Here is a 12,159-nt window from a genome sequence, read left to right on the forward strand (position 1 = left end):
AAGGGAATTTGTGCCTCTCAAACTTTGATTGAGTATTTTTTGAGAAAGCAACCAAGAAGATTGATAATGGCAGAGCGGCAGTCATTGTTTATTTGGATTTCAGTAAAGCCTTTGACAAGGCTCTGCATGTTAGACTAATTAGTCAAGTTAGATCACATGGGATTCAGGGTGAGCTTGCAATCAGATACAAAATTGGCTTAATGGCAGGAGACAGAGTGAGAGTGGAAGGTTTTTTTTCAGACCGGAGGCTTGTGACCAATAGTGGTCCACAGGGATCGATGCTGGGTCCACTTTTATCTGTCATGTACATAAACAATTTAGTTGAGAATATAGAAAGCAGAATTAGTAAGTTTGTGGATGACACCAAAATTGGTAGTATAGTGGACAGTGAAGAAGGTTTTGATCAATTGGGTCAAAGGGCTGAAGAGTGTCAGATGGAGTTTAACTTACATAAATGCAAGGTATTGCAGTTTCATAAAACGAGCAAAGAAAAGACTTACACAATTAAAACTAGGGACCTGGGTAGTGTTGTAGAACAGAGACACCTAGGGCCTCAGGTACATAATTCTTTCATGTTTGCATCACACATACACAGGGTGTTTATGAAGGTCCTTAGCATGCTTGCCTTCATTGCTTAGACTTTTTGAGTATTAGAGTTGGGACATTATGTTGAGGTTACACAAGATATTGGTGAGATTTCTTCTGGAGTACCACATCCAGTTCTAGTCTCCATGTCATAGGAAGGACATTATTAAGTTGGAGAGAGTTCAGAAGAGATTTACCAGGATAATGCCAGGAATGGAAAATTTGAGTCATAAGGAAAGGCTGGGACTTTTTTTCCAGTGGAGCACAGGATGTTGAGAGGTGACCTTACAGAGGCTTATAAATTCAGAGGTATAGATAAGGTGAATGGCAGGTGTCTTTCTCTAGGTTGGAGGATTTTAAGGCTAGAGCTTATTTTTAAGGTGAGAAAAGAAAGATTTGGAAAAAGACAGTTTTTTTTTTAAAAGCACAAAGTGGTTCAACTGTGGAATGAACTTCCAGAGCAAGTGGGGAATGTGGGTACAGTTAGAATGCTTAATTGACGTGTAGTTACGACATGAATAAGAAATGTTTGGAGGGACATGGACCAATCGCAGACAAGAGGAACTAGTTTAGCTTGGGATTTGGACTGGTTGGACCAAGGGTCTGTTTCTGTGCTGTGTGACTCTAGGATAAATGGAACCCTATTCCTTGGAAGTTAGAAGATTGAGAGGTAACCTCATGGAAACATTAGATTCTTAAGAGGTTGGACTTGCTTAATACTGAGAGGTTTCCTCTCATGGGAGAGTATAGGACCAGAGGCATAAAGGGGTCCCAGTTTAAGACTAAGGTGAAGAAGTTTGGAGTCTTTGCAATTCCTTGATACAGAGCTATGGGGGTAATATATTTGTGCATATTTAATACAGAGATAGATTCAGAAACAATAAGGTAATTAAGGGTTACTAGAAAAAGGGCAGGCAAGTGGGATGTGAGGAGTGCCACATTTTAATCATGGAGCAGGCTGAAGGGGTGAGACAGTCTACTTCGGTTCATATTTCTTATAGTCTTATGCTTATAACTGAGCTCTGCACAAAATTGGCAAGATCTTTCAATAGGCAGAAAAGTGGCAAGTCAAGTTGAAAAGTGGTGTACTATGAAAAGAAAGTGAGGGAAAATGATTAGATGTTCTAGAAAAGCAGAGAAGTTTGGAAACATGATAATAATATCTCAAATGTAGTAATTTCAATAAGATCACACAAGCCTTCAGGGCATGTTGAGCCAAATGTTGTGCTTAGTTTTGCAATGTAACTTCATTTCTTATTAAACTGCATGAGTGGTCACTGGCACCATCAATGCTTTGCTATTAACCAGAGTCATTATTTTACCAGACAATTATTCATTATTGGATAAGATTTTGGAAATGAATATTCAGAGAAAGAAAAACAATTTTTGGAGAGGTTCAAGTTAATTAAGAAGATCCGATGGAGATTCAATAGTAAGATATTATTCAACTAATCTAATTTTTCTGAAGTATCAGATCTTAGAGAAAAGAGGAGCAGAAGCAGAGCATATAGTCACTGAGCCAACTCAGCCATTCAATATGATCACACAATCTTGGGTTTCCACTCCACTTTCCTGCTCATTCCACACATCTCTTCTAGACCTAACAGCTGCATGTCTAAGCTTTATGTATTCAATGGAATGCCAACAATTAATAATATTTTAAGTGAAGAAATTTATCATTTCAGTCTTAAATAATTACCACCTTATCTTGTGACTGTGCCAGTGTTGTGGATTCCCAGGCCAGCAGAAATAGCCTCCTAGTGTCCACTCTGTCAATCGCTGTCAGAATTTTGCATGTTGCATGAAGTCAACTCTCACTTCGTCAGCCCAATTTACTCAGTCTCTCATTTTAGGACAACCCTCTCATTCCATGGGCAAATCTAGTGAACATTCACTATACTGCCTCCAAAGCAAGTTTTTTTTTGCATGTTGACTGATGTTTTTCTGATGTGGTCTTACCAAAATCCTCACATCCTTATTCTTGTATACCAATCCACTTGTAACTGAGGGCAATATATCATTTGTCTTCCTAAATGATTGCAGTAAATGCATGCAAACATTTCAGCATAAACACACCAAGATCTCTCTGAACATCTACACTGGAGTTTCACACCTTTTGTTCCTTGAAGTGAAGTGAATATCCTTATACTTCACCCATATTATACTGCAAACTGTTGACCAATCATTAAACTTGTCTATATCTATTTGCAGGAGAAAGTGAGGTCTGCAGATGCTGGAGATCAGAGCTGGAAATGTGTTGCTGGAAAAGCGCAGCAGGTCAGGCAGCATCCAGGGAACAGGAGAATCGACGTTTCGGGCATAAGCCCTTCTTCAGGATTTGCAGCCTGTGTTCTCAATTTACACTTCACCTAGCTTTCTATCTTCAATATTAAAAAACACACACTATCCTTTGCCACTTCATCGAGAGCGTTAATATGAATTACACTTAACTGAAGCCACAGTTCTAATTTTCACGGTAATCAAATAGTCACAACCCACTTTGAGAAATGCCAAATGCCAGAGTTTCTGCTTCCCATTCATTAATCAATCATCTTAAAACACATTACTGTGTTATGCCCAGTTCTAAGAGTGTTTATTTTGCCTGGCACTAAATTTCTAAAAGAAACTCAGTAAATAGCTAGAGGTTCTGTTTTATTCATTCAATTGTTACATCATAACACAAAAGGAGAGAGACAATAAGCAGGACATTCAGCAATAGGGTGGGTCAGGAACTAAGATGTAAGATAAGCCTGAGCAGGATCAAGCCAATAGGGTTGGGGGAGGGGAGGAAGTTGAGGGTCACTGGTAACTGGGAGGATCAAAGAGTGTGGGGGGGGGGTCATAGAATGAAGTGAGGAAAAGGTGGCAGAAGTAGTGAGAAGGCAAATAGAGATGATATATTTCTTTAATATTCTAAGTTATAAAAAAAGTTTTCATTGACTAACGTAGGAATTTAACAACAAAGTAATTCAATTTACAGGACATTTTTTCTGATAAGGGCCTTTAAAATCCTTTTACTTTCATTATAATGTTATCAGATTCACTTAAAGTTATGATTTAAAGAACAATTAAAACTTCAAGTGAGGACTTCACTTATTTTGATATCAAACTTAGCATGGAATTTATTATGATTACTAGTTTCAGTAGATCCACTAAGATTAGCCTTGTGTCATTCCTGAAGAAGGGCCTGTGCCCGAAACGTCGAATCTCCTGTTCCCTGGATGCTGCCTGACCTGCTGTGCTGTTCCAGCAATAAAGTTTCAACTTGTGTCATTACCCAACACTAGATCTTAAATAATTTTCTTCCAGATTATTTCATAATGCATTATTCCAGAATATTATACTGAAAATATTCTACAAACCTTGTTAATGTTTAATCTGTGAATTAAAACCCCTTAGTTATAACACTACCTTTCTTCAAACTCCATTTGCCAGAGCATTAAACAAATTATTGGTGTAATCTTAGACAATTAGAAACTGTCCTAAGAAACTTCCACCTTTATATTGACTGCCCCATATATTTCCTTCCCAATTACTTTTAGTCCTGCCCAACTTTCTTGATTGTTAATTCCATTCAAACTGGATACAGGCTCGTCAAGAATCTGAACCAGGGCTTCTCTCATACTAAAAAAATGACATTCTTGGCTGGGCTCGTAGCACATCTGGCACACATCTGACTCCAAATTTGGCAGCAGCATGTTCAAGCCGCATCAGGCTCAAGAACTTTGCTACATTTCAGGCCCATGGGTTTCCTCGCACTTAATTGCAGGACGCTGCTTATTATTCAAGGGTCCTCTGGCAGTGGCAGTGTCCCTACTCCTGAACCAAGAAATCCAGGTTCAAGTTCTACCACTCCAGAAGCCATCTTTTTACTATCCTCAAGAGAGTCAGTGCTAGCTCCTTTTTTAAAAATGGTTGATAATAAACAGCTTGGTTATTAGAATATGGAATAAAAGTTCAACATTTCCCAATGATAACAAACAAATAACAAAGTGGTACTAAACACACTCTCCCTTCACGGTCGCCGAATTAAAATGTGGAACACTGTCCTACAGCATTGTGACTACCTACATCAAATGGACTGATCAAGCAGCAGCTCACCATACCCTTCCCCATGACAGCTGGGGATGAGCAAAAATTGGCCTAACCAGCAAAACATATACTCTCTAAATAATGATCAAAAGAAAATGGGAACATGCTTCGGAAATGCTGGAAGTGAAGACAATTCATGTTTTTGGAACGGAATTAGATGAGAGATAAAGCAATGAAACTGAACTCTCTGAACTATTCTACAGAGTTGGCAAGGCCACTCTGAGCCAACATCTCTCTGAGCAGAATGAAATGCCCCACCATCTGAGGCATGTTCGGAGATGGATTTAGAGCCCTTCGATGAAAAAGGAGGGTGTAGTATGAGAACATCTAAGGCTCTTGCACAGCATTCCTGCTCAAAAATCAACTGAAATCCTAAAGTACACAATTGTTACCTAAAGGGAGAGACCCTACTGCTGCTGGTATTTAACCAGCAATAGTTGTGGGACTCACCACATAAGGAAATTGACAAGTAAACCCATATGAAAAATCTTCCTTCACAGGAATGAATGGACCTATCAGGAATGGGATTGCCAACTGGATATTTGGTTCACTACCCTAGAGAACTGGGATGCCCAATTGTTGAATAAATTCAAGTCTGACTCTGGTCAATTCTTATAAGAAATTATAGGACCTGGGATAGTGCAGGAAGATCAACCATGATCTTTTTGAATGGTGGAGAAGGCACAAAAGACCACAAACCCTACTGCAACTCAATTTCCAATGTTGCCAAATTGGAGAACAGAGTGCTGTTTAGACCAGCCATTCTCAACGGGGGCCATATCACCCTCTTAGGGGCCCCAGCACATTTGAAGGGGGCCACAGACTGAAAACTGTTTATGGGGGCCCTGGTAACTGAACCGATGAAATACACAAGCCTAACCTAATTTGGAGCCTGATACTATGAAACTTGCAGAAAAGCACCAAGCTCAAGGATCACATTACGCCTGATAGATGTTTAATTTCATACAGTCTTTTTTTTAAGTTTTGTCCAGTATGTCAGAACGTTCAGGTTTTATTGGTGTTCAATAATAAATGATTTTGTTTATCTGTTCATGTTGCATCCCTGTTTGAAAAAGGGTGGGGGGGGGGGGGGGGGGGGAGAAAAAGAGAGAGGGGGGCCTGGAACCTGTGAAGAGCTCTTGGGGGTCAGTGGCCAAAAAATGATTGAGAATCACTTATTTAGAATACTCTACTAGAAAACTATAGGAGATTAAAAGTGCAGCAATCAATATTAACTTGTAATATGAGGAAATGTAAAGACAAATACAAAAGAAGATTGTGAAAACTGGATCTGTTTTTAATCAGAACAGATAAGATTAAGGGATGATTTGACAGACGTTTGAAGTAACGAAGTGATGGGAGATGATAAATAAAAAGACCGTTCTCAATGATTAGACTATAGTGGACTACATTGCTGAAAAAGGTTAAAAATACCAGATCTCGGGAAGGAGCAAGAGAAATAACTTAATTTCCTAACAGAGGGTTGGGTCAATGGAATGCATCACTGGTGTAAGTAACTGAAACAAAGATCATGCCAACATTTAAGAATCAGCTAGATCCTTAACTGAAAGAGTAAATAGGACCAGTGATTATTTGGAAGTCACTGGCTTGAAAACACATTTATGCTATAGCTTCCAACTATTACTAAGTCTGCCAAACCACGGCAACAATCAAAAAAGCATATTTCATTTAAAGGCAAAAATACCTCATCAGCTTCAGATTCAGTTTCCATTTTTGGCATCTCTGTCTCATCCTCTTTTTTGCCAAACAATTTCGCTAGTTTTGTTATTTCTTCAGGTGTACGGTTTTCAGATGATTTACGATCGCTATTGGAGGATTTCCCAACTTCCACTTGAGAAGTAACAGTTTTTGATTTATGTCGCTCATATGTGAGAACATTTTCTTCTTTGGTCTGGACAGGCACCCCGTTTGGCAGCTTCACTTTCTCTACCTTCCTAATTGTTTGAACTACTACCTGTGAAACAGCTTGCCTAACCTGCAAATTTCTAAACTTATTATAGGTAGAATTGATGGTAGTTAGTTTTTTTTGATCAGTTTTAATTTGCCTAATTCTGGTCCAACTGTTCCCTCCTTTATGTAAACTATATCTTGTAGTTATGTATTTATTATGCTCAACAAGTTTACGGTTCACACATTTTTGTCCTGAAAACTGAAATCTGTTTAGGCTGGAATAAACTGGCTTAGCCAGATTAGTTTTCTCAATATCTTCAGGGGTTATGGCTTCTGGTTCTTTTTGAATACTTTCATCTTCTGTCTTTGCAGGTTCCTGTTTTACTGAAAGATCAAGAGTGTCAGAAGCTATCTCTTCTGCAATTTCTTCACATAACTCAAGAATACTTTGACGTTTACACTTAACATCATTTTCAGTTTGCAGACATGGGTTTTCTGTACCTGTGTTTGGAGCAGAAACAGCGTTGTTAGCTTTACAATTAACTTCTCGTGATTGTTTTGAACCTTGTAGATGTCCTTTCAGAGAATGATTTGACTTTTTCTTATTTTGCACAACATTATTCATAGATTTATTTTGTTTCTTTACAGGTGGTTTCGTTCCACATTTTCCTTTCGTATCTTTGATACTGCAATTTGCCGTGGCCGATTTCTGAACCTGGCCTTCCAAGTGTTTCCCATTTCTCTGCAATGTTGTCTGTGAAGCACCTTTTTTGATTTTTGTTCCAGATGGGTCTTTAGAAACTGGTTTTCCAGATTGAGATTTTTCTTGAGGATCTTCAGAAACAGTTGAAGTCTTATTAATTGCAGGAAGTTGTCTGTTCTCCAGATCAATCTTTCTTTCACCTGCAATACATGCCACTGTTTTGACAACCTTTGCGCTTTGTTCCTTGGGAGTTGAAACTTTTGCTGCTGGGGCTTTTCTCCCAAATTTACCAACTAATTTTGTTCGTGCAACATTGGAAGCCCGCTCTTTTGGAGCTTCTGTAACTTTGCCCAGCTTCGTTCTTCCAAGCTTACTTTCTACTTTAATTAATTTTTGCATAGGCAAAGCATTTTCAGGACTTTTCGAACATATATCACTAAATGCTCTTTTTCTCAGTTTTCTTTGAGCAGGAAATGCACTAGTTTTGCTGTCTATGGAAAAGGATGATTTTGTTGACAACAAAGGGCCTGGATTTAGTCTCCGAGATGATCTAGTTGGCTTTTCAATTAGTATTTGGTTGGATTTTACTACCTGTGGAATATTTTCTTTTGTATATTTTTGACTAGATCTAGTTTGAGGTTTTACATCTTTAGGCTGAAGCTTATCCTTACCTGTAGAGTGATGCCGTGATGATTTTAATCTTACTGTCTTTTTTTCCTGAAGCTTCTTTGCAGATTGTGTGCTAATCTGTGCCTTCATGGAAGTTTTCTTAGAAGAAACTTTTTTTGCCACAGTTTCAGAAGCTTTACATGAGGTTAACTGTTTGGCACGATTACTCTTGCGTGCCACAGTTTTAACTGCTTTATGGAGAGGCTGCTTCTTCGAGGTCCTAGCAGTTACTGACGAGGATTTTCGAGCTTTCTTTGCAGGACTCATTTTTGATACCCTCATGGTTGACTTCATTTGAACTTGAACATTTTTCTTTGAGTGGGATTTGTTTGTTGCAGCTTTCACAGTATTTACAACCATTTGAAGAGATTTAATTTTAGATGATTTACTTGACTTCTGTGGAACATTTTTCTGAGAACAAGCTCTTGAGGTCGTTTTTAAAGGAAGCTTTTTAAAGGTGGCCTCTTTGGAAATACGAAGATCTTTTTGTGCGAGTGGTGACTGTGAAGCTCTATTATTCTGAGGCAATTTCTGTGGAACTTTCACTGGCATACACACAGTTTTGGCGCGCGTTTGTTTTTCCCTGGTTTTACTTTCATGCTGTAATTTGCAAGATCTCCTCCTCGATACTGGCGGAGCTATGGTTTTCTTTTGATGGGAAGACTTCAGTAATGCACGTTTTTTAAGCAAAGCTTTAGCAGATTTCTTCTTCAAAGGAGCCATCCTTTCATTTCTATTAATAATCAGTTTTGTGCCTTTCCCCTTGAGTTTTGCAGTTATTTTTGCTGATGATCTGTTTGCTTTAACAGTTCCTTTCAGCAATTTCAAAGCTTCTTTTTTAGTGGATGCCTTCTGCAACTGAACAGCTGACTGCTTTGCACACCCTCTCAATTCAGTTGTTTTTTCCGCCAAACGTTGCTTTTTGGTTGAAGGTCCACCTCTTATTGATCCACGATTTGACCTATTAAATAAAATTGTTAGTAGTGATATTTTAAATTATTAATTCATAAAAAGCAGAGTAATATTCAATTATGCTAAATAATAGCAGAAATTGCTATTTAGGACACAGGTAATCTAATCAGACTGTTGAGGTACATTTCTGGGGAGCTTTGGGGTGTGGTTGGGGAAGGAGGAGGAAAGAAACTTATTTGTAACTCCTTCCTTGCAAAGAACAGAAACTAGTTACTTGTTGACATCTCCAGTTCTTTGAAATTTCCTGGGAACACGCTCATTTATGATGTTGTAATTGAGGGTAAAAATAGCATGTGGAAAATGCAAACATGAGAAATCTAGAAACAAAATAAGTTTAAAAAAGTTAACTAAAGACATTCAAACTGCTCTGGAAAGCAAGTCGACTCAAAAGCGTGATGAACGGACTTTATTAGACATTTATACTTGAAAACTTTTTCAAGACAGCAACTACTGCCGTTTGGGGGAATAAAAGTAGCTAATGTTATGGACTAGCAGGATGCTTGCAAGATTCTATTTGGAAGGGAAGAGAATCACAGGCTTTGGGACATACAAGGAATAAAGAGTCACTGAAATGGGACTTGCCAATGGAAGTCAGATCTAGAAGACAGACTGACTGAAATGACTTTCCAAGGACACTGAAAAGTTGCAACCTCATGTAGCAGAGAAAAATTAATATTCCAGAGGGCCATAAGTAACGTTCACTATGTTCCAGTAATGCTGTATATTTGCCAGAAGTATGGTGCACAACAAATGGGGTTTAAGACCATATCTTAACTGATTTAGTTATTAAATGTGAAAGTACTTTTCATTACTTTGTTGTATTAGCTGCCCATTAATGTTGGATCTGAATCATAGAATTCCCCAGTGTGGAAACAGGCCCTATGGCCCAACAAGTTGATGTGATCTAGGGTGTAGGTTTGCTCGCTGAGCTGTAGGTTTGATATCCAGACGTTTCATTACATGGCGAGGTAACATCAGTGGCGACCTCCAAGTGAAGCAAAGCTGTTGTCTCCTGCTTTCTATTTATATCTTTCTCCTGGATGGGGTTCCTGGGGTTTGTGGTGATGTCATTTCCGGTTCGTTTTCTGAGGGGTTGATAGATGGCATCTAGATCTATGTTTATGCCGTTGAGGTTGGAGTGCCAGGCCTCTAGGAATTCTCTGGCATGTCTTTGCTTAGCCTATCCCAGAATAGATATGTTGTCCCAGTCGAAATGGTGGGTTTTTTTCATCCGTGTGTAGGGCTATGAGGGAGAGGGGGTCGTGTCTTTTTGTGGCTAGCTGGTGTTTATGTATCCTGGTGGCTAACTTTCTTCTTGTTTGTCCTACGTAGTGTTTGTGGCAGTCCTTGCATGGAATTTTATAGATGACGTTGGTTTTGTCCATGCGTTGTACTGGGTCTTTTAAGTTTGTTAGTGTTGGTGGGTTTGTGTGCTACTAGGGTTACTGGCTGTGTTTTGTCTGCTTGTCGTAGTTTGTTCTTGAGGAATCTGTGCACTGTGTTTTTTGAGTATCCATTCTACTTGAATACATCGTATAGGTGGTTCTCCTGTTTTTCGAAGTTCGTCTGTGCTGCGGTGTGTGGTGGCTCGTTGGAATAGTGTTCTGATACAGCTTCGTTTGTGTGTGTTGGGATGGTTGCTGGTGTAGTTGAGTATTTGGTCAGTGTTTGTCGGTTTTCTGCAAACCTCAACTTGATGTGATCTATATAGACTTCAGTCAGGCATTTGACAAGGTTCCCCGTGGGAGACTGATTAGCAAGATTAGATCTCATGGAATACAGGGAGAACTAGCCATTTGGATACAGAACTGGCTCAAAGGTAGAAGGCAGAGGGTGGTGGTTGAGGGTTGTTTTTCAGACTGGAGGCCTGTGACCAGTGGAGTGCCACAAGGATCGGTGCTGGGTCCTCTACTTTTCATCATTTATATAAATGATTTGGATGTGAGCATAAGAGGTACAGTTAGTAAGTTTGCAGATGACACCAAAATTGAAGGTGTAGTGGACAGCAAAGGAGGTTACCTCAGATTGCAACGGGATCTTGATTAGATGGGCCAATGGTCTGATGAGTGGCAGATGGAGTTTAATTCAGATAAATGCTAGGTGCCGCATTTTGGGAAAGCAAATCAGAGCAGGACTTATACAGTTAATGGTAAGGTCCTAGGGAGTGTTGCTGAACAAAGAGACCTTGGAGTGCAAGTTCATAGTTCCTTGAAGGTGGAGTCGCAGGTAGATAGGATAGTGAAGGCAACGTTTGGTATGCTTTCCTTTATTGGTCAGAGTATTGAGTATAGGATTTGGAAGGTCATGTTGCAGCTGTGTAGGACATTGGTTAGGCCACTGTTGGAATACTGCTTACCAATTCTGGTCTCCTTCCTATCAGAAAAATGTTGACAAACTTGAAAGGGTTCAGAAAAGATTTACAAGGACTTTGCCAAGGTTAGAGGATTTGAACTATAGGGAGAGGTTGAATTAGGCTAGGGCTGTTCTCCCTGGAGCGTCAGAGGCTGAGGGATGACCTTATAGAAATTTATAAAATCATGAGGGGCATGGATAGAATAAAAAGACAAATTCTTTTCCCTTGGGTGGGGTGGGGGAGTCCAGATCTAGAGGGCATAAGTTTAGGGTGAGAGGGGAAAGATATAAAAGAGACCTAAGGGGCAACTTTTTCACGCAGAGGGTGATATGTGTGTGGAATGGGCTACCAGAGGAAGTGGTGGAGGTTAGTACAATTGCAACGTATAAAAAGCATCTGGATAGGAATAGGTAGGGTTTGGAGGGATTTGGGCCAGGTGCTGGTAGGTGGTATTAGATTGGGGTGGGATATCTGGTCGGCATGGATGAATTGGACTGAAGGCTCTGTTTCCATGCTGTATATCACTGTGACTATCTCTATGACTATGTTTTCCCTAAGCAAAAACGCCACTCCTCCTTCCCTCCCCTGCTATCCTTCCATAGCGTTTATACACTAGAACATTCAACTTCCAGCTCTATCCCTCCCTCAGCTAGGTTTCTGTAATAGCTATGATATCCAAGTTCCATGTTCCCATCCATGCCCTAAGCTAATGTGTCCTCCCTGTCAGGACTCCTGTATTGAAATAAATGCAGCCTGATTCATCAGTCTTCCTTGCCCTACTCTTGCGTGCTTTGTATATTTAACTTTCTCTTAACTTCCGTGCTGACCTCAACCCTCTTTTTTGTTCCACTATTCTTTCGGGTCCCATCCTCCT

The 12,159-nt window shown here is 39.6% G+C and overlaps 1 protein-coding gene across 1 annotated transcript in view; it reads right to left on the bottom strand.

Annotated features, from left to right (window-relative positions):
- LOC122549046 (N-acetyltransferase ESCO1-like) overlaps positions 1 to 12,159 on the bottom strand; it is a 42,782-nt gene that overhangs the window by 27,624 nt on the left and 2,999 nt on the right. Inside the window, exon 2 of the mRNA XM_043688228.2 lies at positions 6,383 to 8,921. Within this exon, the coding sequence (XP_043544163.2) occupies positions 6,383 to 8,921 (2,539 nt within the window). The remainder of the gene's footprint in view (positions 1 to 6,382; positions 8,922 to 12,159) is intronic.

The sequence above is a fragment of the Chiloscyllium plagiosum genome, unplaced genomic scaffold (assembly GCF_037043375.1).
Source record: "Chiloscyllium plagiosum isolate Xiang-an unplaced genomic scaffold, Cpla_swu_hap1 HiC_scaffold_4, whole genome shotgun sequence".
In the NCBI taxonomy this organism is placed as follows: domain Eukaryota; kingdom Metazoa; phylum Chordata; class Chondrichthyes; order Orectolobiformes; family Hemiscylliidae; genus Chiloscyllium; species Chiloscyllium plagiosum.